The following is a 26602-nucleotide window of genomic DNA, read 5'->3' on the forward strand; positions in this document are numbered from 1 at the left end:
TAAAAAAAATATAGACTTCTTATCCTTGTATGTCTTCTTGATTTTGATTCATGTCGTATTTTTACATTCATTATCATTACTTTTTTTGTTGTTTTTTAAATTTCTTGTAGTTAATAATTTAATAATTATATATGTACGATATAATCAACATCGATAATAGATTCTCCTCTTTTAATATATAATTTCTCGTGTTTTACTTTCAGTTGAAAAATATCACAGAATTGGACGAAAGAAGCATGTTATCGTCGAATCAAATAGCCAGAAAAATAAAGATTTATCTTAGCAAGCACAAAGTTAAAAGTATGAACTGAGAATTATAATGGGAGGAACGTATTTAGTGCATGATTATGGTGTTGTCGCTCCATTAGCTGCTTCTTGAAATTGTTGATTGTGCTCTATTTGTTTGAAAAGAGAGACTATTCATCATTAGCCATAAAGGTATGCCTTTGCTCTATTCTTTTAATTTTTTACCAAATTTTGCTCTATTCTTTTATTCTTTTAACAAAAGCTTAGGTTTATGTCTATAGTTTTTATTTTATTTTTTCTTGAAATTTTTAAGATTCATATTTAAATAACTAAAATTTGTCACCTAGTATGAGCAAATCACACGCTACTTGTCCTAACGGGAGGTAGTACCTATCCGATGAAACAATAAAAGTGTGCTTAAATTAATTGAGGATCAACATTATGTAAATGCACTTCTAAATTTGCTCAACAATTTTACTCCAAGTAATTGTGCTTGCTTGCATATATTGGCACGCGAATGATCTACTATATATTCAAATGTTAAATGATAATTTATATGTCCATATCCCAGTAAGCGGAGGTGCGCGTTTATATCTCTCTTATTTTTTTATTTAATTTCCTCGTTTGTATGTTTTCCACCTATGATTTTTAGGGAATGATTGAAGAGGTTTGTAGTAATTCTATGATTTTTAGGGAATGATTGAAGAGGTTTGTAGTAATTCTTGGAGGACAGTAGCAGATTTGTGAAATTAATCTAGGTGTGGACAATTTAATTCAGACATCATGATTACAAATATATATAAAAATAAATAAATAATTTATATCATCTTGTCATTCATTGAGTAATGTTAAATTTAAAGTGCTTTATAATGTGACACTTTTTATATTCCTGATTATGATTAATGCTATGCTACATTGATGCATATCAAAGGACTTTTCAGCTTTAGAGTTGATTCAGAGATAGCAATTAATTTAAAGAATGTTTGGTGTTTAAGTGTGAAGAATTGTAGTTTTCCTTAGGAGTCATAAATTTTATGTTCTTTTTTTAAGTTTAGGTTTTTTTTAATTGTTATGGATAGAAGTTTTGGTGAGAAGCAAAACTCCTAAATATATGAAAAGTCTTATGTGAAGGTTTCCTAGATGTGTAAGTTATTACATTAATTATGGTGTAATTATAATATTATCTTTTTTCAATACTAAGAAAAATACAAATTTGAAATCAATTATGTTATCGCAAACTAATTCATTCAAGTGAGATACACTCGCGCGTATTCTAAGACTAGTCTAGATATAAGAGTTAACACATATTTTTATCTTATTAAAATCCTTTAATAATAGTAAGTTAACTTGATGTAATAAAAATATTCGACACACATAAATATTTACCTATAGTTTTTTATTTTATTTCGGTGTCTAGGGTAGAATAAGAATTCACATATACACATTTGTGGACGAGTTCTGCAATTTCTTATTAGTTAGGTATTAGATTTCTCTCATCTTTGAATTTTGGAAGAACTCAAAAAAGAAATATAAATCACAAAACAATAAAAGAGCATTAATAATAAATTTTTCTTAAGAATTCTCTGACAAAGTGAACATCAAAGTGCCAAAATTCTTTTCCTTTTCTTTGATGGGGTAAAACAAAAGAGTAACCGCTTTCACTATTTGCAAAGTTAAAAAAAAATCATATCACAAGGGTCTAGCGTTTGACACCTTTGACGGATCTAATAAAATGAAAATAAATATCCTATAGAATTTTCAATTCCTTATCCAACTGCAGGAATATTTGTAACAATTCCATTACCTCCTAGTTTATCCACAAGGATCCAAACTCTATTACAACAATTATCTGTTATATTTGTAACTTGTTTGTAAATAACAACAGGAGTAACAAAAGGATTGGTCTTTTTGACTTGTGCCACAGCATTTTTCTCATGTTTCCCTGTAGATTTTTTTTGTTTAAAATAAATAAAGTTAGAAATACGGTGAAAATTCAAGAATTAATGTTTAAACGCTAAATTGATATATATGAAAAGAAGAGACAAAATTCAGGTGTCGATATATACATGTTAATTCAGGCCATTCCAATTTAGCCCATAAAGGAAACATCCCATTTCCAGCACATTGATTGCCAATACATTTACAAGATGAACATGGAGGATAGTGATCGAGACTCTGCACTTCAAGAATTGCACAAAGAAAAATTATAACATATGATATTTTTTGGAACATTTTGTCTAATTTGTGGTTTGCAAACATGTTGTTGTTGACCTTTTATAATGAAGTTAATCTGCTGAAATTGTAAGAGGATTGGAGAAAAGTTAGTTTATTTGGCAACTTTAGTGTTGGTAGATAGTTCCAAATATATAGCAGTAATTAATATATATATTTACCTGGTGGTTGACTTTGACTTTTTAACTAATTTGAGGATTTAAGGTGGTGGGCTAATTAATTTGAATAATTAACTAGTTCTTTTTATAGCAATTCTTTGTCTGGATAAAATAGACTTTAGTGTGAGCGTTGAACATACTAATTGTTGTTTAGTACTATTTGGTCTTCAAAAATTATTGGAGGAATAGGTAATTAATGGTAAGGATAAAATATAAAAAGAATAATAATTATCTTTTATTGATATATCAAAAGTGACAAATACAAGAAAAAAATTATTTTTAGAATAGTGAACACTAAACAAGTAAAATTGAATAGATCAAGAGAGTATAATTTCAAATAAGCTTTCACATGTGTTTTTCTTGTTTGTCCAAAAATAATTACAAAAGTGAAAATGAAGCCAATAAGTGCTGGTGAATTCGATAAACGAGTATATATCTTACTCTTGATAAGTATATGTCTTACTCTTGATAATCAAAATATATATATATATATATATATATATATATATATATATGAGTTAGCAGAATGTTTGGACAATGGACAATGTATGTCAAAGCTCTATTCCTTCTGTGATGAAATATTTATTTAATTGTATTTCATCAATAATTTTACTTTTATTTGAATTGATTATTAAAATGAAAATTATATATAATATATATATATATATATATGTGTGTATATGTGTGTATATATATACATATACATATATATATATATAATTTAAGTTATGAAATAAGAAAATATAAATGAAATAAAAATAATAATATTATATTAAAGAGAGAAGAAAATTCTATTTTAGAGTGTAAAATAGAGTTGTGGATTGGAGCTGATATATTTAGAGTGTAAAATAGAGTGTGTTTGGAGATGGTCTAGCTCTTTATGTTTGAAGAGTTACTATTCACTTCCTCTATTTATAAAGTTTAGAGGAGAATTTGAAGGGTGATCGGAGTTTGTTGAGCTGAGAATGCTACAAGTATTAAGTAATTTAAGTGATGTATTTAGTTAGTTGGTTAATGAGCTAATCATGAGGTTGTTAAGCAGTTAGCCAGGTAGCTACTTATGTTGACTAGCCATGATAAGGTCGGTTAGTTATGTGTATATATATAGAAATAGCAGTAGTTAAACATTTTTTGAGAATTAATTTTGTACTACTTTGTTCTCTGTGAGTTGTGATTCAATGGAACAGTAGTTTCTTTTTTCCCTTCCTCCTCCTTCTTCTTCTTTTTCAAGTTTCATTAATGAAGCTTTCTTAACATGATATCAGAGTCAGATTCCAAAGATTCTCTGCACTACTAAAGATCGTTATTTACAACTATTCAATTTTATTTTTGATCACTCAACACAGAAGAAATCATTCAACAGTTATTTCTTTGTTCAGTAGTTATTTTTTTCTGCAAAATAAACTTGAGAATTTCTCTGTCAAAAGCATAATGTCGACTTTTGGAGCTACAACAAATGTTGTTGTAGCTAAAGTTTTAACTGGAAATGAATCTGGTTAAGTTGAACAAGTTGATGCAAATCATCTTGTGTACATACATCCATATGATACACAAAGTTCTATTCTCATTTCTACTCAACTTCTAGGTTCAAAAAATTACTTTTTATGGAGCAAATCTGTGTGTATTGTATTGCTTGAAAAAAATAATCTAGGTTTCCTACTAGGAACATATAGGAAAGACAAGTATCCTTCTAACTTGCACAATCTTTAAAATAGATGTAATGTTGTAGTTCTAGCTTGGATTATGAACACTGTGTCTAAGAATTTGTTGAGTACTGTTATTTATGCTTTTGATTCACAAAAATTTTAGGAAGACCTCAGGGAAAGATTTGATAAGGTGAATGCTTCTAGAAGTTTTTATCTTTACAAAGAGATAGTTACTTTAGTTTAAGGCACTTCTTCAGTGGGAGATCTTTGGGATAAGCTAGAACCTCTAGTTCCTCATCCATCATGTGCTTGTCCTGAATCAAAGAAAAATACAACTCATTTTCAGATGCAGAAGTTGTGGCAGTTTCTAATGGGACTAAATGAATCATATATTCACATTAAGAGTCAAGTTCTAATGACTACACCTCTACCTACTATTAACCAAGCTTGTGTTATGATTATAAATGTGAAAAGTCAGAGGCTGAATTATGCAAACATAAGTGGTTCTACTCTTTTAGATGGTAGTAGAGGATCTACTGCCCTTATGAGCAATAAAATGACTCTTGGAAGTCTTAGTAGTGGTTGTGGAGGTTCTAACAATAGTTATGGTGGAACTAGTAAGAACGATGGTGGATTTAGCAGTGGATATGGTGGAACTAACAATGGACTGTAATATCCCAATTTCTTTCAAGCTCTAGATCCTTCAAAAGATAGGCCATTAAATTATTTTTTCAATGTCACAAGTCTCGCCTTAATTCGATAGAGTGACAAGAAGTTATGAAAATTTTTCTAAGAGTCTGTCAGCTGTAGTGACAACGACTCAAGTAAATACCCATTACCAAACATAATGAGTCGTTATATGGAGTCATTGTCATAATAGTAAGGACCCCTAGATTTTAGCCCAATGATAACGACCCTACCTTACAACTCATTACCAGTGACAATGAATCATTAAGAGGGATATGTTATCACAACAGTGAGTAACTAAGAACTCAACCTAGTGGTAACGTGTCCAGCACATGACTCGTTATCAGAAATAACAAGTCATTATATGGACTAGTTATCAGAACAGTAAGAAATCTAGAAATTAATTCTTAGACAATGACTTCTCCTAACGACCCGTGATCAGACATAACGAGTCGTTATAAGGAAAGCCGATGTCATAAAAAAAAGGACCCAAAAACTCAAGTCCTCAAGTCATGACTTAGACCATGACTCGTGATCAATGGTAACAAGTAGTTAACCAAGTCGTGATGACTGTAGCCAAAAAATTTTGCCCATTTTAAAAAGGGCTTTTAAGTCTTTTTCCACTCTTTAAATCCCATACCTACATCGTTTAGACTCCTCAAGAGTAGTATTTAAGCCCAAATTTTCCCAAATTCACCACTCAATCACATAATCAATCCAAAGAAAGAAAAGGGGGTGATTTTCTCTTCTCAAATAACAACTAGTGGTCCTTAAGTTCAAGCACAAGTTTCAAGAAATTCTTTAAGGAATTCACCTCTAGGTATGTGCGATTTCATCAATGGGTTCCTTCTACCCATTGAGTTCCAAAGATTTAACTCTCAATTTTAAATTCACTCTTTTTGCTTAGGGTTCCATGATAATTATGAGTTTTCTTAGAATTTTAATGTGATGCCTGAATTCAACCATGAACACATGTTTTTTCATAAAACTTGCATCTTTCTATGTTTAGAATCATGAATTCCCTTAGCATAATAAGATGTTATGTTTTGGGGTTTAAGTTAAGAAATTTCCTTACAATGTTAGTTGATATTATCACATTCAGTTGTATTAGTCAATGCTGGTGGGTTATCAACACCCGATACTTAGATATTCATGCATATTTCAGTTTTCATGTTACAACTCATTTAGATCAGATTGTGTTGCTAAATTCAGAATATTATCATGTTGAGCGCATATTTGTAACAGATCATGTTAAGCATTTATCAGTACTAGTGTTATTTCAGTTAAGATTAGTACTTAGCACCAAGCAAATGTAGGGATAAAGGTTCACCTATCAGTTAAGGATTGAGACCTTTAGTAGAAGTCCCTAAGTTCTAAAACTACGACGCCATCATAGGTTATGAGAGGTCACCTGCTAATTGAGGACTAACTTTGGGACATCAATTTAATGGATTTACTCCAGCTCTAGTACCCTTCCAACTAGGGTTAACATTGTATCTCAATTAGCTCAGATTGGGGTATGTCAGCTTTTGTTAGCTCCCACAGTCCTCAGTTCAGTTTCAGTTTATGTTCAGTTCTGATATGCATGACCATATATACATTTATTCAGTTGTTTAAATATTCAGTTATTCAGTTTTATTCATACAGTATTATACTTGGTCTTGCATTCAGTTGACATGTTCATGCATTCATCCTCAGCTCATACTAGTTAGTTTTCCATCTCGCATGCTCAGTACATTCAAAGTACTAATTGCATACTTTCTTTTGTGCTATTTTTTCTCATAATATAGGTTTGGACGTTCAGCAACCAAATCACACTTAGCATGTTCCAATACTACTCAGCAGCAGTCGTGGTGAGTCCTCATCATTTGAGGACTAGTTATCAGTCATTTCTTTCATTAGTTCATTTTATTTCAACCAGTTGGAGTTAGTTGGGGACCTTTCCCAATAACTCATTATGTTTTAAAGGCTTTCAGATAGTTAGACATATTTTCAGTTATTGGGGTATTGCAGATAGTTTTTAAATTGATCCCATTACCATTTATTTTCAGTTTACTTTTGGTTCAATTACTCCCAGTAGTTTGATATTACTTTCAATATTTCAATGCTATTCCAGGCCATGAGTTAGCTTGGGGTCACTTGTGACTCTAATCACCATATCATAACTAGGGGCTAGTCTCGGGTCATGACAAACTTAGTATATGAGTACAAGGTTTAAAATGTACTAAGGTGTCTAAAAGTCGCGTTTAGTAGAGTCTTGCTCATAGCTGTGAAGCCCACCATACTTATGGGTAAGAGGCTAAAAGGTATTTTAGGAAAAATCACTCTTTTTTTATTATTCATGTCGTGTGAGGGAGCGTAAGCTCTGTTAAACTTCTTCTAACTCGTCCTCTACCCGTTTATAGAAAATGCCTCTTAGAAAGGCTAATAGAAGGAGGAATAGGACCAGCCAGCAGCACCGCCTGTTCCCGAAGACCCTCTGACTGAGCAGGTCTCTAATGCTTAATTAAAGGTTGCTTTCATAGCACTGTCCCAATCTATGGCTGCTTAGAACAAATAAAAGGTTATTTCCCCAGCCAACCCAATAGCCAATATAGTGACAGCTAAAATTTATCTCTAGCATTTTTTAGGGTCTAAGCCTGAGGAAAATCCCTGCGGGTTCTTAGACAGTTCTTAGAAAGTGACTGACATTATGGGTGTCACTTTGAGTGAGAGTGCTGATTTGGATGCTTACCAACTGCAACGAGTGAATCATACTTGGTTTAAGTAGTGGAAGGAGGATAAGGTGCTAATGTAGGGCCTGTAAGTGTTATAAGTTTGTTGTTGCATTTCTAGACAGGTTTTTTACACTTAAGTTGAGAGAGTCCAAGGTGCAGGAGTTCATCAACTTGAGGTAGGGCAGTATGAGTGTTAAGGAATATTCACTCAAGTTTATGCAATTGGCAAGGTATGCTCCAACCATGGTAGCTGATTCTAGGGCCCGGATGAGTCAGTTTATGTCGGGAGTTTTTGATGAAGTGGTGAAGGAGTGTAGGACAACCATATTGATTAAGGAGATGGACATCTCTAGGTTGATGGTCCATGCTCAACAGATTGAAGAATAGAAGATCAAAAAGAAGAAGAAGGATAACAAGAGGGCCAGAACTAGTAGTTTCAATTTTTCTTAATCGAGGTTAGGTGGAGGGAATCGTTATCAGTTTTTCCAGAAATCTTTAGTCCCAGCCCCATATTCTGCTAGTGCTCTAGTGCCAAAGTTCAGATAGGGTACCCGTGATAGAGCACCAGGCTCTAAGTCCCATATTTGTTAGCTGCATGAACCGGAGAAAACCTAAGATGACTAATACATCTCCTAAAATATAAAGTGTGACATCATGCACATGATCACCATGACCAAACCTCACATTAATAAACATGAGTTTCCAGTATTACTCCACCTGGGACCTCCACCTTCCACGGATTTGCTACACAACCCACTTCAATCCCATATTAAAATCAATTACACATTCACAACCATTTACTAAGGAATCTTTTATTTAGGCATTAACTGGTAGTATCATCATACCAAAATTAGAGCTTGCAAGTCTATTCCAATTATTCCATATAAAACCATTAAACCAAAGTTAGACTCCACCGTTTTCAATTAAACCAAGACCATGGCCACCAAGGCCTTTCCAAATTCATTTAAAATCAAACCAAAACCACTCAGGTTCCATTTCCATTTATACAATGCAAGGATTCCAAGAATAGTCAAACTATATGACAAAGTCATATTCATTGGCATTTTAACAAATAAGTTGAGGGCACATAAGCTTCAAAACCATAATCAAGTAATTTGGGGAATCCATAATACCCCAAAATCCAATTACTATTACCATTCATCCCACAATGTCAAAATCACACTAAAATCATAAAAGAAAACATAATTAAACCATGACAAACATTATTCAACCATGAACATCCAAATCCCCAATCTTTATTTCAAAACCATAACAATATAATGTAAATCATATACTAAAATGCATGTTTTTTGTAAAATAAGAATGAGAGGGTAGCAATATGCCTTAGACACCATAAAGTACGCAGAGAATCACTCTTGAAATCCCTAATTGATTAGCTTGATGAAACCCTAGCCTTTTGCTTGAACAAAGAGTTTGAGAGAGATTTTAAGAGTGTTTGATTGGGAATAATGTGTTAATAAAGTCCCCAAAGGTGTTTTAAGTCGTGGTATCAAAGGGAGTTAAAAGAGAAAATGACCAGTATGTCCCCAGCTTAAAAATATAAAGAGACTGCAGGTGGTTACGAGTCGACCACGTGACTCATGACCACAACATACGACTCGTACCATTGAGTCGTCACCTAGACAGTGAGTTGGACACCTATACACTTTCCACCATACGACTCCATGAACCCAATCGTGACCATACCATAAGACTCATATGGCTTAGTCGTATCTAAGACAAAACTCAAGGGATTGGACACTAGACAACATACGACTCAACCCTACCACTCATATCCTATCTTCATGGCTCTTAGTAAGCCACTCATACTCAGAGCCAAGTCAAGTTACTAAGTTTCTAATTTGATGAAGAATCATCCTAACGAATCCTCACACCACTTAACAACTCATACCATCCAACTCGTAACCACAATAAAAACCCAACCATTATTTACTGGACACCTTACAATTTGGGTCACCTGACCCGTAGCAAGACCATACAACTTGTATGATAAATCATTACTAGGACTATGAACTCAAAGCTTAGGAAAATTCAAGGTCCAGAATCTAGTGTGTTTTATTGCACCAACCCAATCTGCAAGAAATATGGTAGGAACCATAAGAGGGAGTGCTTGGCTGGTAGTGATGCTTGTTTTGGGTGTGACAAGTCAGGCCAAAGAATTAGAAATTGCCCAGTGACTACTCATAGGGGTAAGAATCTTTGTGAGTAGCGTCAGGCTAACTCCTCATCAGTTCCAGCAGATTGCCTCACTCAATAGGGTGCCACTTCTAGTACAACCAGTAGAAAGTGACACAATAGGTTACATGTCTTTCAGACTCGATGGGATTAAGAGGACTCTCCTGGTGTAATTACTGGTATATTATAAGTTTTTCATGTTTATATGTATGAATTATTAAATCTCGGATCCACACTTTCTTTCGTGACTCCCTATATAGCGGTTGATTTTGGTATTAGTCCTGAGATCTTAGCAAATCCCTTCTCAGTATCTACTCCAGTTGATAGTTCTATCATATCCCGATGGGTGTACAAAAATTTCCCCACACAGTATCATAGAAAGTCACTTCAGTTGATCTTGTGGAGTTAGACATGACCAATTTTTATGTCATGTTTGGCATGGATTGGCTCCACTCTTGCTATGTCTTAGTTGACTGTAGAAATAGAGTAATCCAATTTCAGTCCCCAAATGAGCCAGTCATAAAATGTAAGGCTAGTACCTCAGTGCCTATAGGTCGATTTGACTCCTTCCTTAAGCCAAGGAAAATAATTTCCAGAAGGTGCATATATCATCTCATTTGAGTCGAGGACTCAAGGTTCAAAATCTTGAGTCTTAAGTCAGTTCTAGTAGTAAATGAGTTTCCAAAAGTGTTCTCTAAAAATCTACCCAAAGTTTCTCCCCAGCAAGAAATTAACTTCGAAATAGATCTCCTTCCAAATATCCATCCTATTTTAACTTCACCTTATAAAATGGCTTCAATCGAACTTAAAGAATTAAAAAAACAGTTGAAAGATGTCTTAGACAGGGGTTTCATCGGGCTAGTGTCTCTCTATAGGGTACTCCAGTCCTTTTCATGCACAAAAAAAATAGTTTTCTCAGAATGCGCATCGACTACCATTAGTTGAACAAAATCATAGTAAAAATAAGTATCCTATTCCTAGGATTGATGACTTGTTCGACCAAATTTAGGGTGTTAATTATTTCTCTAAGATATTTCTTAGATTCGATGATCATCAACTCAGAGTCCAAGAATGTAACATCCTAAAGACAGCTTTTCAAACTGGGTATGGTTACTTTAAATTTATAGTTATGTCTTTTGGACTAATGAATTCCCCTACAGTTTTTATGGACTTGATGAACAGAGTGTTCAAGCAGTACTTAGATATGTTCATTGTAGTCTTCATAGATGACATCCTTGTCTACTCCCATAGTGAGGGTGACCATGTAGACCATTAGAGAATTGTCTTGCAAACTCTCAAAGATCATCAGTTATTTGCTAAGTTCAGCAAGTGTTTATTTTGTTTAAAATCAGTAGCTTTTCTTGGTCATGTCATTTCTGGTGAAGGCATTCGAGTTGATCCTTAAAAGATTAAAGTAGTAAGAAACTGGCCTAAACCTATCTCTCTATCAAAAACTAGGAATTTCTTAGGTATGGCTAGTTACTACAGATGGTTTGTAGAAGGATTTTCCTTTATTGGTTCTCCCATGTTCATACGGACTCAGAAGAAAGTCAAATTTCAGTGGTCTGATTCTTGTGAGAAGAGTTTTCAAGAGTTGAAAACTCGGCTCACCTCTGCCCTAGTTTTGAATCTACCAGAGGGTTCATATGGTTTTATAGTTTACAGTGATGCTTCCAAGGTTGGACTTGGATATGCATTGATGCAGCAGGACAAGGTTATAGCATATGCCTCTAGACAATGCAAACCCTATGAGAAGAACTACCAGACTCATGATCTTGAGCTATCAATGGTCGTTTTTTCCTTACAGATTTGGAGGCATTATCTTTATAGGATTTATGTTGATGTGTTCACTAATCACAAGAGCCTTCAGTATGTGTTCATTTAAAATGATCTAAATCTTCATCATATAAGGTGGTAAGAATTATTGAAAGACTATGATTAAGTGTAAGGCTAATGTATGGCCGACGCCCTTAGTAGATTATCTATGGAAAATGTTGCTCGCATTGAGGATAAAAAGAAAGAGTTGGTTTGCAAGATTCATCAGCTTGCTACATTGGGAGTTCAGTTTTTTTTATTCGGTCAAAGGTAGTTTCTGTGTTCAAAATGGTTCAGAATCTTCTTTATTTGTCGAAGTGAAGGAATAGCAAGATAGAGATCATATTTTGCTTAAGTTGAAGGAGGCAGTTCGAAATTAGAAGGTTGATATTTTCTCCAAGGGGGAGATGGTGTTCTTTACTGTCAAGGTAGGTTATGTGTTCCGAATATGGATGATTTGAGACATCGAACGTTGGCAGTCAACTACGGTTCTCGATATTCTATTCACCTAGGAGCCACTAAGATGTATTGCGATTTGCGGGAATTCTATTGGTGGCATGATATGAATAAGGATATTGCAAAATTCGTGGCTAAGTGTTCAAATTGCCAGCAGGTTAAGGTTGAGAACCAAACACCTAGTAGTACGCTTTAGGAATTCAGTATCCCCACTTGGAAGTGGGGAAGCGGTGAATATGTACTTTGTCATAGGATTGCCTCATACTCATCGTTAGCATGATTCTAGTTGAGTTATTACAAACCGAATGACTAAGTCACCTCATTTATTGTCAGTTAATACTTCTGATTTAGCAAAAAATTATGCTAATATTTATCTTAGGGAGTTGGTTAAATTGCATGGGGTCCCTTTGACCATTATTTCAGATAGAGGTACCTAGTTTACCTCTTATTTTTTGAAGGCTTTTTAGAAGGTCTTGGCACCCAAGTCCATCTTGTCGCGCCCTATTTTGAACCAGTCGAAACAATACACAACATGTGGTGGCATTTATGACTCTTGGGTTTTGAAAGTCATTTTTAGAGTCGCCACCTAACTTATTAGAAAAATTAGGAAAAACCAATTTTATTGTAAAACTCTGTTTTGGTCTATCGAAAACATTTAAAGATTCTGAGAAAAGATTTTGGTTACTCGAGGGGAAGGTGTTAGGCACCCCTCAGAGCCTATCCGAAGATAGTCCTTACACTTAGTTTAGAAAAATATTAGGAAAAACTTTTAATTCATTATTTGCTTAAAACGGTGATAAGAAAACTTTTATTATTTTTTTTATTATTACTTAGAAGAAAAATTAGGCATAGTAAACATGACGCTACTATGTAAAAGGAAGTAATGTAATTATTGTGTATATATATATATTATATGAATATTTAAAATATGGAAAAATAGTCTTTTATTTTTATAGTTGTGATAATCTAAAGGAGAAAATTTACTATCTCTAAACACATAGAGTTGAATATGTAAATAAAATTTATAAAAATATTTCAAAGTGTGAAATAATTTATTTAAGACAAATGTGAATATGAATATATTTGAAAATATAAAAAGATGTAAAATTTCACTTGATTTGTGAAACTCAAATAGATTTTGATTGAAACTAAGTAAGAAATAGATGTGATAATATAATGCATAGCTGTAACAAATTTGAGACGACAACAACAACAACAACAACAACAACAACAACAACAACAACAACAACAATAATAATAATAATAATAAAATTGAAATAGTAACAATAATTTTGGTATAAATAATAATGAAAAAAAATAATGAAAATAATTACTATAATAATATTGAAAATATACCTTCTATGTGGTAGCGGATGAACATATAGACCTCGCATTTCTTATCCTTTGAAATCTGAAAACTCGAATAACGTTGAAAATATAACGTAGGACGTTAGAATTATTTATTGAAAACAAGTTAAAATTGGTGGGTGAACTCTTTTAGTAAATCTAAATTTTGATAATGTGTTTTCCTATTGGGTTAGTTTTGAAAAATTCTTTATCCTTTTATTGTTATAAATTTTAGGAGAAACGTGGAGGTTGCTCCGCCAATTTTATTTAGAATGTGGTGATGAATTTTTCGAAAGAATTATTCAAGTATGATAAAATATATTTTATATTTGGCAATGGTCATGTGATATTAGCGAAAGTTGGGATGTTAAAATCATGAAAAGCAACAAAAAACCGACTAATAAATAAAGTTACCTTCAACAACATAGACAACAAGAGTTTAAAAAAAACTCAATGCAATAAAGATAAATTAGATCTAAAAACAATAAGAAAAGTTAGGTTTCGTTTACGAGTTTAGGCTCCTAATTTTGCGGGATACCGAGGCTCTGTGCTCCTAGTAGTGATTAATCCGATATTGGGTTAAAACAAGTTTCAATGCAGAACTCCAACTCCCGCGTTCATATGTAAAAAAAGAGAAAGAAAAAGATTAAGAATCGCTTAAATGATACACCACAATGTAAGAATACAATATATTTGATGTAAGCAAGAATAAAGATCTGGTTGACACGTTCATGATAAAAAAAAAAAAAAAACCAACTGTGAGGGAGGGATAGATACTTAAGTTTAAAAACACTACCAACAAAGGCAAAGAAAACATCTAACATTTGGCAACATAATTGAAATCCCCTATAGACATGTTTCCAGGATATAGACATATCTATCACATATTCTCTATGATAATGGGGACCCTGTTTTGCATGCAATACAATAGAAGAAAATACACGGGGATCCAACATATGAAATCATAGAAAGACAGTGAATTACTTCAATCTAACTCGATTCATGGACGTAAAGTCTCCTATTATTGTGATACATGAAAGAATAACGTACTAAGTGATTATAGAATGATAGTAATCGATAGTTTACTCTAAGGGCCGTTTAGTTTTCGGTATTCAAGTCAATAATTTCGAAATAAAATAATAATCTCGGGATAAAACTTTTTATTAGACGTTTAGTTGTAAATATTTGGGATAACTTATCCCGGGACTAATAATTAGTCCCCGGATAAGTTATCCACCCAATTGGTGGGATAACAATCCCAAGACTATTTCTCTTTGGTATAACATTATACAAGGACTAAAATACCCTCAAAATCTATGATTTCATTTCACACATTTATATATACTAGAATAGTGTACGTGTGTTGCACGTGTATCATAAATTTTATATGTAATTAAAAAGAAGATGACATATCTCTCCTACAATAGGAAAAAATATTAGAGAATATTTTGTTATTAATAAAAAACACCAAACAAAATATAAAATCATTCCCAAAGCATTTATCAAAAAATTATTACTCATTTTAGTTCATTCTATTTTATTTTGTTGTATAAATTGAAATAAATCATATCAATCTCTAAATAGTATTTAGCTATTATACTTATTTTCAAAATTTTATAAACATTTTGTTTGTAATAGAGAACCATTTCTTTTCTCATAATAGTATTTAGCTATTATCTTATTTCCAAAATTTTATAAACATTTTGTTTTTATTAGAAAAGCATGCTTTAACATATTTTTTTCAAAATCAAAATGAAGAATATTTTAGATGATGATAATACATTGTGAATATGTTAGCGTGTTTGAGGTTATACTTTATTAATGTTAAGGTTATTTTAATATATTTATGTATTTTTAATTTATGACAATTAATGTATAAATCATTTTCAAAATTTCCAACTACAAAAGGGCCAAAAATATATATGTATTAGTGTCGTTGAGGTTTTGCTGGATTACTGACAAAGATTTAATATATTTTAAATAATTTCAATTAATTAAGACTATAAAATTTGAAAGTTTTACTTACTTTTCTTGAGATTTTGTGTCAAATTAAAATATTCAAACACAAACTAATATATAAATATTTTTGTGATACAGTTAAATTCTTTTTAACTTTAGGAAATATATATATATATATATATATATATATATATATATATATATATATATATATAAAAATATATATATATAATCATTAGAATACAAATATTTTTTTTTTTGTTAAAGTATTTAAATACAAAATCAAACAAAATAAAAAAAATCAAAGATGACTAATTATATATATTTATGTGACATCATTAAATTTTTTTAACTTTAGGAATATATATGTCACATAAATAAAAATAGAATGAGATGATAATCATAATTCATATGATACCGAATAATTTATTTTTTTGGTTAAAGTATTTAAATACAAAATTAAAAAAAATTAAAGGTAATATATATAAGGTAATATATATATATATATATTTGTGTCACATAAATAAAAATAAAATGAGATGATAATCATATGATACCGAATAATTTATTTATTTTTTTAGTTAAAGTATTTAAATACAAAATTAAAAAATTTAAAGGTGACCCAAAGCAATTTCCTTAGGCCCAAAAGTTTGCCTAACCCGATTCAGACAATAAAAAATCTGTGAGATAACTTTACTTTTTTGAAAGCACAATTCAGACAATTAAAAATCTGTCGAATAACTTTACTATCGGAAAGCAAAAAGCTCTTTCATCTTGAATATTATTCACACGCAAATTAAATCAAATTCCCCAATATGGATAAGCAACATCTTATACACAGAATCACCAGGTAATGTAGCATTTCTGCAAATCCTTTATGTGTTGCTGAGTTTAAAGTGAATTTTCAATTTTTATTTATTACTTCTCTTACCTTCAATGAAAAGTTGCATTTTAGAGAGAAAGAGGTGTGATTTTAGTGAGTTAAAGCATCAATATTAAATACTTGTATGTAAAAAGGTGAGATTATTTGTGTTATACCAGAAACTGAACACTTGATGCATGTTAGTTTGGGGCTTTTGGCTGAAGGAAAGGTGAAAGCAAGTTGATTTAGAGTTGTTCCAAAATGATTTTTTGGTTGTGATGGATAATTACTATAGTTTCAGATATAATTTGTGTTAGGCATATTAATCTTAACAATTTTGAATGTCTTTATGTATGCATGTCAGCTCAGATACATGAATTTGAATTTCTGAATCGAAGCAGATGTCATGCATGAGTTTTATGTGTATTTCCTACTAAAAGTAATCTTCTCTACATCTTTTAGGGTGTTTTTTGTTTTCAATTGTTGGTTGAATTCATTTGAGTTGTTTATGGTTGTTCTTATTTTTATTTGGTATTTTCTTTTCATATAATTATGATTTTTGATGAAAATTCCTTATAGAGGGTATGATTTTTTCAGCTAATTTGCATCTGTTTATCGTGTTGTTGTGATGTAGTTTTTGTTCTGTTTGTTTGAGTCGAGGCTGCATTGAATTTTCTTCAACTGAAAATATATTTAGTAAGAATTCAAGTCTATTGTTTGCCTGTTAGCATGAAATGTTTTTAATTTTCTTTGTTTTTTTCGTGATGATAAACTTTCATATAAGAGGTCTTATATTATTGTTTCAACACATAGATAACTTGTTTTTCAGGTAGGAAGACACGTTAGACTCAAATAAATTGCGAGGCAAAATGTTCTGTTTTGTAGTGTAAATGCAATGTGGTTCGGGAGATGAGGTACTGTACAATAATTTTCTGTCAATGTTATATTATACAACTAATTTCAGAATCACATCGCATAATATTTTCAATTTTTCAGATTGTAGGAAACCCATACTTAATGGAATCCATTCCCAGTAGTAGTTATAAGAAAAGTTTGAAGAGGTGGCTTTTCATTGACAAAAAGGTTGGTTTAAACAGTCGCTACTTCTAAACATCCACTACTATAAAATGTCTAGTTAACAAAACTATTGGTAATTAGTTAATTTTTTCATGTCGCTTCTAATTCCTTCAGATAATATCTTGCTCTCTTTTAAGTTGAACTTTTCCTTATTATTTTGTAGATACTTTAGCAATATTCTACATCTGAATTTTTATGTTAATTTAATATTTTTTTGGTGTTCACTTACTTTAGTGTAGTTGAACGTGTGGATCGAAATATTGCAACACCTTAGTACTGGTTTATTAGTTACATTTGATTAATCTCTCACCCTTTGAATGATCTGTAGAATTATTTTTGCTATCTTTGTTTTGCGCTGAATTCGGTTTCACTACAGGTATAACAAACCACTCCAAGCTTCTGTTCGTGTTGTCACCAATGAAATTTTGTGGGAACTTAAAGAAGAAGATTTTAGAGGAATTCTTATGTCGGAGTTTTCTAATTTATCTTCGTTGAAGCTTCTGCGTTCTGTAGATCTTCTATCAAGATTGACAATTTTACAACTAAGTCATGTTGCAGATATGGTTTCACAAGTTTCGTTTTCTGATGGACAGGACAATAGCAAATGAGGTGCCTATTTCAAGCTTCTTCCTTTGGCTGCTCACACTTACCTCCATGTAAAATGATAATTATTCTTTATGATAAATGCCTTATGCTTGTAACTTTCTCTTACACTTGCTTTGGATGTTTGCAGAAACAGGAACCTTTGAGCCTATACATTATCTAGAAAGGGGTAGTAAAAATTACTTTTGACATGGATCTAGTAAAACGTGACAATGCATCAATTCTTATTTGTGAAAACCAAAAACAGGATGATATACAGAATTAAAAATGCATTACCGTTGAAAAGAGTGTAGGGAGCTACTTTGAGGAATGGACACTTCTTGGGGAACACATTGCCTCTTTAAACCCCGTTTGGCCATGAAAATCATAATTTTTCAGAGTTAGAGTTGGAGTTGGAGTTGAAATTAAAGTTGGAGTAGGAGTTGTGCTTAACCATGAATATAAATTAAAGTTGTTTTTAAAATTTTGTGAAAGAAGTTTTCGGAATTGTATTTAAAATTTTCATGGCCAAATGCATTTGTTTTCACTTTTTTCATTAAAGTGAAATAATTTTACGAAAAAATATAAATAATTTTCATGAACAATCGGCTATTAAGTGTCATTGTTGGGGGCGATGTGGTATGCGCTGTCTTAACCAAGGAGAAGTTTGATTCTCTAGTGGGTCCTTGGGCAAATCTCTCACAGGATGACCTTAGGTAGATAAAAAATCTAGCAAAACAGAAGTTACCAAAGCAAAAGAAGAGAGGCCATCTTTGTTTTACATTTATTTGCTGATTTGGTGAGGGATTTATTGTACTTCTTCCTAATGTATATCTGAAAGTTGTTATCAGACAGATGTTTGAATTTATTAGCTATTTGTCCAGGAGCGGCAGACTTGCTTATACTCAACGGAATGCAGTGAGAGTGACCTAGTGCGTGTAGGGGTTTCTTTTTAGGTAGGGAGAACGAGAAATTTGCAGCTATTACTCGAGCATTCGGTGCTCTTTTCAATTGAATAAGAGATTAGCTCATTAATGATAAGAAAGTCTTAAGCAGGTACTGACGAGAAGAGTTGCAACTGGACAAGACCGGTCATGCTTTGTCGTTTATCCTGGTTTAAGATCTATAGCAGAAAGCTGAAATAATTTGCCTATTTCAGTTGCTTTAAGCTTTGTATTTTGCACAAACTGCAGGTGAGCTAGTCTTTTGAAAACTTAGTAGCATGAGACCTGTTAAGTTCCTGTTAAACTGTGCCAAATATAGTGCATTTGAAAGCATACTATCTTCCTAGGCTTTTTGTCTTAGTGGTTCAAACCATTCAAGTTTAAAACAGAACAACATTGTGATGGTTGTTGTTTCCCATAAAAACATTATTAGAGTTTGTATTGTTTGTTCGTCTTTTAGTCAGAAAATTATACTGATAATATTTGATTTGTTTTATATTGATTTTGTAGGTATTTTGAAGTCGGATGGGCGATGATGATACAAGGATAATTCAACAACAACAACAAACCCAGTGTATTCCCACTTTGTGGGGTCTGGGGGGGGTAAGATGTACGCAGTCCATACCTCTACCTCTGATGAAGTAGAAAGGCTGTTTCCGAAAGACCCCCGGCTCAAGTTACGAGATATCAAACAAACACATAGTACAGCACAGAAGCAGATGACATAACATAGATACTGCAGCCATAAGGAATATAAAACAGAGTAAAGCAGGAATGCAGGAATATAAAGCAGAGGAAAGCACACAGATTCGTAACAAACATAGAACACGGAACACGGAACAGAACATTGAATACGGAATCATACCAGGAATACACCCCCACCAATTACCTCCCTACATTAGCGACCCGAACAGGCCCTAATCCTCTGCCGTAATTCGCGTCTTCCAGACCTTCCTATCTAGGGTCATGTCCTCGGTAAACTGTAACTGTTCCATGTCCCGCCTAATCACCTCACCCCAGTACTTCTTCGGTCTACCCCTACCCCGTCTAAAACCATCCAACGCTAGCCTCTCACACCTACGGACCGGGGCATCCATGCCCCTCCTCTTCACGTGTCCGAACCATCTCAATCGTGCTTCCCGCATCTTACACTCCACTGAAGTCACACCAACCTTCTCCCGGATAGTCTCATTCCGAGCTCTATCCCTTCGGGTCAGTCCACACATCCAGCGCAACATCCGCATTTCTGCCACCTTCATTCTTTGGGTGTGGGAGTTCTTAACTGGCCAACACTCCGCTCCATACAGCAAGGCCGGACGGACTACCACCCTATAGAATTTACCTTTGAGCTTGGGCGGCACCTTCTTATCACACAGCACCCCCGATGCAAGTTTCCACTTCATCCATCCCGCCCCGATACGGTGCGAGACATCCTCGTCAATCTCACCGTTACTCTGGATCACGGACCCGAGGTACTTGAACTTATCCCTTTTCTTTACCTCCTGCGCTTCTAGCCTCACCACTACCTCATTCTCTCGCCTTACGTCATTAAACTTACATTCCACATACTCTGTCTTGGTTCTGCTCACCCTGAACCCTTTAGACTCCAGAGTTTGCCTCCACAGCTCTAATTTGTTGTTCACACCCCCTCGCGTCTCATCTATCAGGACTACATCGTCTGCAAAAAGCATACACCACGGCACCTCCCCTTGGATACGCCGCGTTAACACATCCATTACTAGCGCAAACAAAAAGGGACTAAGAGTAGATCCCTGATGCAATCCTGTCAGGACAGTGAAATGCTCTGAGTCTCCTCCCGCCGTCCTCACCTGGGTTTTCGCTCCCTCATACATATCCTTAATTACTCTGCTATATGCCTGCGGTACTCCACTCACCTCCAAGCATCTCCAAAGCACCTCCCTGGGGACTTTGTCGTACGCCTTTTCTAGGTCGATGAACACCATGTGCAAATCCTTCTTCCTTTCCCTATATTGCTCCACCAACCGCCGTACCAGGTGAATTGCCTCCGTCGTCGAGCGGCCGGGCATAAATCCGAACTGGTTTTCCGAGATAGACACTATCCGTCTCAGCCTCACCTCGACCACTCTCTCCCAGATCTTCATAGAGTGACTCAGTAACTTAATCCCCCTATAGTTATTGCAACACTGAATGTCCCCCTTATTCTTATAGAGGGGGATCATGGTACTCCACCTCCACGCCTCGGGCATCTTTGCTGTCCTGAAAATTTCATTGAACAATGCAGTCAACCACCTTACACCAGTCTCTCCAACGAACTTCCAAAACTCCACCGGTATCTCATCCGGCCCCGTCGCCCTACCCCTTCGCATCCTGCGGACTGCCTGTCTAACCTCGTCTACCTTAAAACGTCTACAATAGCTAAAATCCCGACACTCCCCTGAGTGCTCCAGTTCCCCTAACACAATAGCTCTGTCCCCCTCGTCATTCAAGAGCCTATGAAAGTACGACTGCCATCTCTTCTTTATGTGGCCGTCCTCCACCAACACTCTACCGTCCTCCCCCTTAATGCACCGCACCTGATCGAGGTCACGACCCTTCCTCTCCCTAGCCTTAGCGAGTCGGAACAACTTTTTCTCCCCTCCTTTCCCCTGTAACCCTGCATACAAGCTCTCAAAAGCAGCCGTCTTAGCTGCCGTGACCGCTGACTTCGCCTCCTTCCTTGCTAGCTTGTACTCTTTCCTGTTTACCCGCTTCTCTTCTTCGTCCTTACTTTCCACCAACTTAGCATACGACTCTTTCTTGGTCTCCACTTTCTTCCCCACCTCTTCATTCCACCACCAATCCCCCCGATGATGTCCGGCCCGGCCCCTAGAAACACCCAACACCTCCCTTGCATTTTCCCTGATGCACGCTGCCGCCCTGTCCCACATATTATCCACGTCCCCCCTACAGTCCCACACCCCCTTTCCCGCCAACCTCTCCCCTATCTCCCACGCATTCACTGGCGTCAAACCGCCCCACTTAATTCTCGGTCTACACTCCTTACTCCTCCTCTTTTTATTCTTCTTATCTTTAGTTAAGGGAAAATGTGAAGCCAATGAAAAACGAAAGTGGGAAGGGGCTTGGAATTGTCTGATGATGTTCGATTCAATGGTTGGCTTGAGGCAACTTTTACCAAATGCAAACTTGTCAATTTATTTTCTTTTTCACCAAGGTTCTTACTTTCTTTTTCCAGTTCAAGTATCCATTAGCTGTCAACTGCTTTCAGCAAATTATGAGGCAAGCAAGGAATAAACAGATAGTGATTTTCTTAGATTACTCTCTCCTATTGTTGATGACCTTGACCGTGCTTTTATGTCCAATTAGGTAAATCAAACTTTCATGTCCAAGTAAGATGATTATCTAGAGATGTTACATATTTTAAAGTGAATACTGTTATTGGTGCATAGTTGTTAATACTGGAGATAATTGGAGTGTCGACAGAGATAGCTTCTTTGCTTGGGAAGAGTAATGCTAAAACGTAGCATGCTTCTCTTTATGGATGAGGTAACTGCCTCTGTTGATTCACAGACAAACATTATGATCCATAAAATCATCCGTGGGGACTTCACTGCATGTACTATAATCAACGTTGTTTACTTAACTTGCTCGACTACTTTGCAGGTTTTTAAAACACTTGTCAAGAAAACTGAAGACATTAAAGGTGCAAAAGTTGAGTACCATAAGTTTTGTACCTCTGATAAGTTTTGTACCTCTGTACATTACCGTAATGTAGATCAGAAAGTGAGTGCCAACTTTATTAACATGTTTGTTTTATGTGCATAAAATTAATATGCATTGTCTACATAGACAAACCTATGTGTTTTAGGCCAAGATACATATGTCAAGAACTAAAAGTAAATAATTGAACAAATGCAATGTCTTGGGCAGTAATTGAATCTAAAGTAACTGTGTATTTTCAGAACCTGCAAAAATAAATATTTGAAGTTAGTCTGATATTACATAATTGAAAGTACAGGTAATCATATGTATTTGTATCTTAGCTAATATCTCTTTATAAATGAGGATTCCTCTTTCTGTATCATTAAAAAGGATGTATTAGCTAGCTAAGGATAATCTGCTGAATTCAAAATACAGTAAATAATTTTAATACTTGGTAAGTGTTAAAGGATAGTTTAATATGACCTTTTTCAAAATTGATTGTCTATACGTTGTAACATCGCAACCAATCAAGTATTTTGCCGCCTCAAATAATGTAACAGAACAATATTCATTCCCAGCTAAGACATCAAATTTTAGAAGAAATTTGCGAAGTGATCAAAAAATAGATATTCATATCATTTTTTAAATTTGACTGAAAAGTAATTTTGTAGTTGTTATATGTGTTACCTGTCCTCGTAAGTAATTTTTCCCGTGGGGAAGTCAGGACATTTTGCAATATTATCGTTGATGTTAACTTTTTTATAGCAATTAGTGCAAGCATCATAGTAGAGGTCATTAACATTCGCTGTAGCTACAATAGCTGCAGTAAACTTGCCATATTCAACCTACAAAAAAATAAAGAAAACTTAGGTTTCATATTAAGGTAACAACGAAACATTTTCTTGTCATAATTGGAGATAGTACCTCTTTATCACAGGACAAACGATCTACAATTTCACCAATTGTCATTTCTTTTGCCCTTTTAATTTATTTACTTGGTAGTAGAGTAATATCTTTGTGAGTTTTTTTCTGAGAAATAGACCTGTGCGTTTCTAGTCAGTATATTATAATAACAATAGTTTAGTATCATTTGTTTACATGAATATGAAAACACATATTACCATTGTAGGAGAGATGTTGCTTTTTCAAATGTGGAGTCTATCCACATACTACTGATATAGGTAGAAGATAGTCCAAAATTTTCTACAACGTAAAATGTTAGGCGTAAGAAAAAGAGAGAATTTACTGTAAACACCATAACTGCTAAAATAGTACCTTGATATAGTTTAGTCCTTAAATCACAAAATGCTCCGACAGAATTTTCCGTAGAAGCGCATCTTCTATTGACAATTTGCACCATAATGTAATAATTTTTCGATCACACCTTTATTTTTAAATTATAAAAATAAAATTAAACTATTAAATTGATAAGGCATTTGATGTATTAAACCAAGACTTCCCTTTCATGAATTTTTTTAAAAAACTAAGTTCAACTTACTCCTCATTCATAAGTTACATCTCTATTCGAGTTGCGCCTTTTGTGAAGAGTATAGAACTTATGAAGATGTCAAATATATCTGCAAAGATTATCAAGTATCCATGGTTAGATACATAATAGTAAAATATTGAATTTACAGGGAATGTTATTAGTTTATGAAAGCTAAAGAAATTACCTAAAATTGTTTCCTTGATATGTAATCTTTCATCATCAAACGAAACGAAATTGTTCGAAAAAGGAAGTGTAGAAAAGGGACTGTGACATTCTTGAACTATAGTAGGCTTTAAGAATACAATTTCAATCTCCTTGTTGACAGATTGAAAATTAGAATTGGCTCTATTAATGTGATCGTTTATGATATAGCAAATTTTGGATTGCTATAATGAATGTCCAAATGTTTCAATATCTTCATTAATAAGTGTACCATTAATTTTTGTACCCTAAAAAAAAATATAATTTAATGATTAAAGCACATGAAAGGTAAAAAAGAATAATAATTTTGTAATTTGAAGACAATAGTTCTTATTCAACATCTCTCTTACAATAACCTATATGCAGATAGCACTGTTGCAACGGAGAAGTAAATATAAAAAATGGGTCCCAGAGTTTTAACATTTGTTGGGTTCATGCACAAAATAGTGCACTCATGCAGATAGAACAACTTCAAGGTAAGAATATTTTTTTGGCCAACTTTTAAAACAAATTTTAGCCTTACAACTCTCTAACGATTACCTATATGCAGATATTATTGTTGCAACAGAGAAGTAAATATGAAAAATTATAATACATGTACTAAAATTGCATATTATTAGTAACCCTTTTGTCATCGTATTCTCTGATCTTACATTTACCCATTTTTTTCTTTACTTTGTATATCGTACCATTTTTAGTTGCTATTTTTCCTTATTTTCTACGATCTATGAAAAATAATTTAACATTACCTCCTCGTCAATTAATATCGCCGTTTTTTGGAAGCCATCTTCATTCTTAAACGATTTCGTTGGCCCGCTTTCGATGACCAAGACTTTGATCATTTAGATACACTCGTTTGGCTTCAACGTGTTGATTCCCACAACTTCGGTGATAGAATCTATCGTAAGACAATCTTTAAGAAATCATTCGTGAAGGTTAGGACAACAAAAACGTATAGTATGATAATAGAGGTAAACTTTTTAGAGGTAAAATTGTGAGATGAAAAGAATTATACATGAATACGTGAATCTTGTTGGTAGGTGGATAAATAAAGAAGGTTAGTTATGAGCAACAAAAATTAAAATATATTCAAATAGCAGAAAATATTAAGACAACAACAGAATTTGTGAGATGGAATGAGTTATACCTGAATATGTGAATCTTGTTTGTATTATACCTGAATATGTGAATCTTGTTTGTAGGTGGATTGAAGAAGAATTAGTTATGAGCAATAGAAATTAAAACATATTCAACAAACAGACTAAGAGTTAAATAGATTAATGAACCACAGACTAATGAACACTTCGATCTACGTAGATTAATGCACACCTCAAGCTAAGTTAAGCTAAGTAATTAAAGCTGGCATAGCAAGTAATATTGTCTTCAAATTAATTTGAGTTGGCATAGCAAGTAGCATTATCTTTAAATTAACAATGAAAAAAGGGAGATGTTGTGACGCCAAAAATCTGAAAATAAAATTGTTGTAGCAGTTGCTGAAATGGAAACAATGAAAAACGAATAATAAAAAATTACAGCGTCTAAATAGATGAAAATGATAAAATATTATTTATTTATGGTAAAAAGTTGGCAAAGGCAATAATAATTATGGCAAAAAGTTGGTAAAGGCGACAGTTTTGGCCAAGCAAAATTTTTTGGCTTGGAAAATGACGATTGTTTGGAATTGAAAAAGGAAGTTCCGTCACAAATTTGGACAAAATTGAATAATTTAATTGTAAAAAATAATCACTATATTTAATGGTAGGAAAAAAGGAATAGATGATAATTACAAATTTGGATAAGATAGCTTGGAAAAAAGACGATCCATCACAAATTTAGATAAAATTGAATAATTTAATTGTAGAAAATAATTACTATATTTAATGGTAGGAAAGGGGGAAAAGACGGTTGTTACAAATTTGGACAAAATTGAATAATTTAATTGTAGAAAATAATTATTATATTTAATTGTAGAGAAAAAAAAGACAATTTTATTTAAAGCAGAGTATTTTAATAAAGGGTAAAAAGTTTAAATCATTTTTCTAAGGGTCTTCAGGCTTTTAATAGATTATAGATATAGATATACTAGTATTTTAATTATAAATTTTAATAAAAGTTAAATACTTAATAATTTTGACATAAATTTTATATTTACGTTAAAAACTTATTAGTAATATATAATAATTTATCAAAAATTCAAATCTAATATTCAAAATTCTTATTCCATCATTATCTCCAATTATCTGTTTTCATTGACCCACCTTACATAAAGTATTTCTTTTAATTCACCCATATATATATATATATATA

General features: G+C 33.4%; 1 protein-coding gene and 1 long non-coding RNA gene across 14 annotated transcripts in view; both read right to left on the minus strand.

Moving 5' to 3' along the window:
• Positions 1-1791: 1791 nt before the first annotated feature.
• LOC124888700 lies at positions 1792-2683 on the minus strand. The gene is made up of 2 exons (XR_007047376.1): positions 2313-2683; positions 1792-2188 (listed from the first exon to the last, which is right to left on the minus strand). It is a non-coding gene; the product is annotated as an uncharacterized LOC124888700 (long non-coding RNA).
• Positions 2684-22675: 19992 nt separating this feature from the next.
• LOC107848426 overlaps positions 22676-26602 on the minus strand; it is a 6332-nt gene continuing 2405 nt past the window's right edge. The window contains exons 2-9 of one of the 13 annotated variants that reach the window (XR_007047377.1): positions 25443-25486; positions 25045-25208; positions 24104-24182; positions 23881-23989; positions 23727-23808; positions 23530-23647; positions 23293-23450; positions 22676-22868 (exon numbers count right to left, since the gene is read on the minus strand). Coding sequence is in view for 8 of the 13 variants with exons in the window: in XM_047399731.1 (XP_047255687.1) it covers positions 22862-22868; positions 23293-23450; positions 25045-25137 (258 nt within the window). In the remaining 5 variants the exon portion in view is untranslated. Of the gene's footprint in view, positions 22869-23292; positions 23451-23529; positions 23648-23726; positions 23809-23880; positions 23990-24103; positions 24183-25044; positions 26220-26602 lie in introns of those variants that run through there. The other 12 variants (XR_007047378.1, XR_007047379.1, XR_007047380.1 and 9 more) reach the window with 12 other exon arrangements.

This window comes from Capsicum annuum, chromosome 11 (assembly GCF_002878395.1).
Source record: "Capsicum annuum cultivar UCD-10X-F1 chromosome 11, UCD10Xv1.1, whole genome shotgun sequence".
NCBI classification, from domain to species: Eukaryota; Viridiplantae; Streptophyta; class Magnoliopsida; order Solanales; family Solanaceae; genus Capsicum; species Capsicum annuum.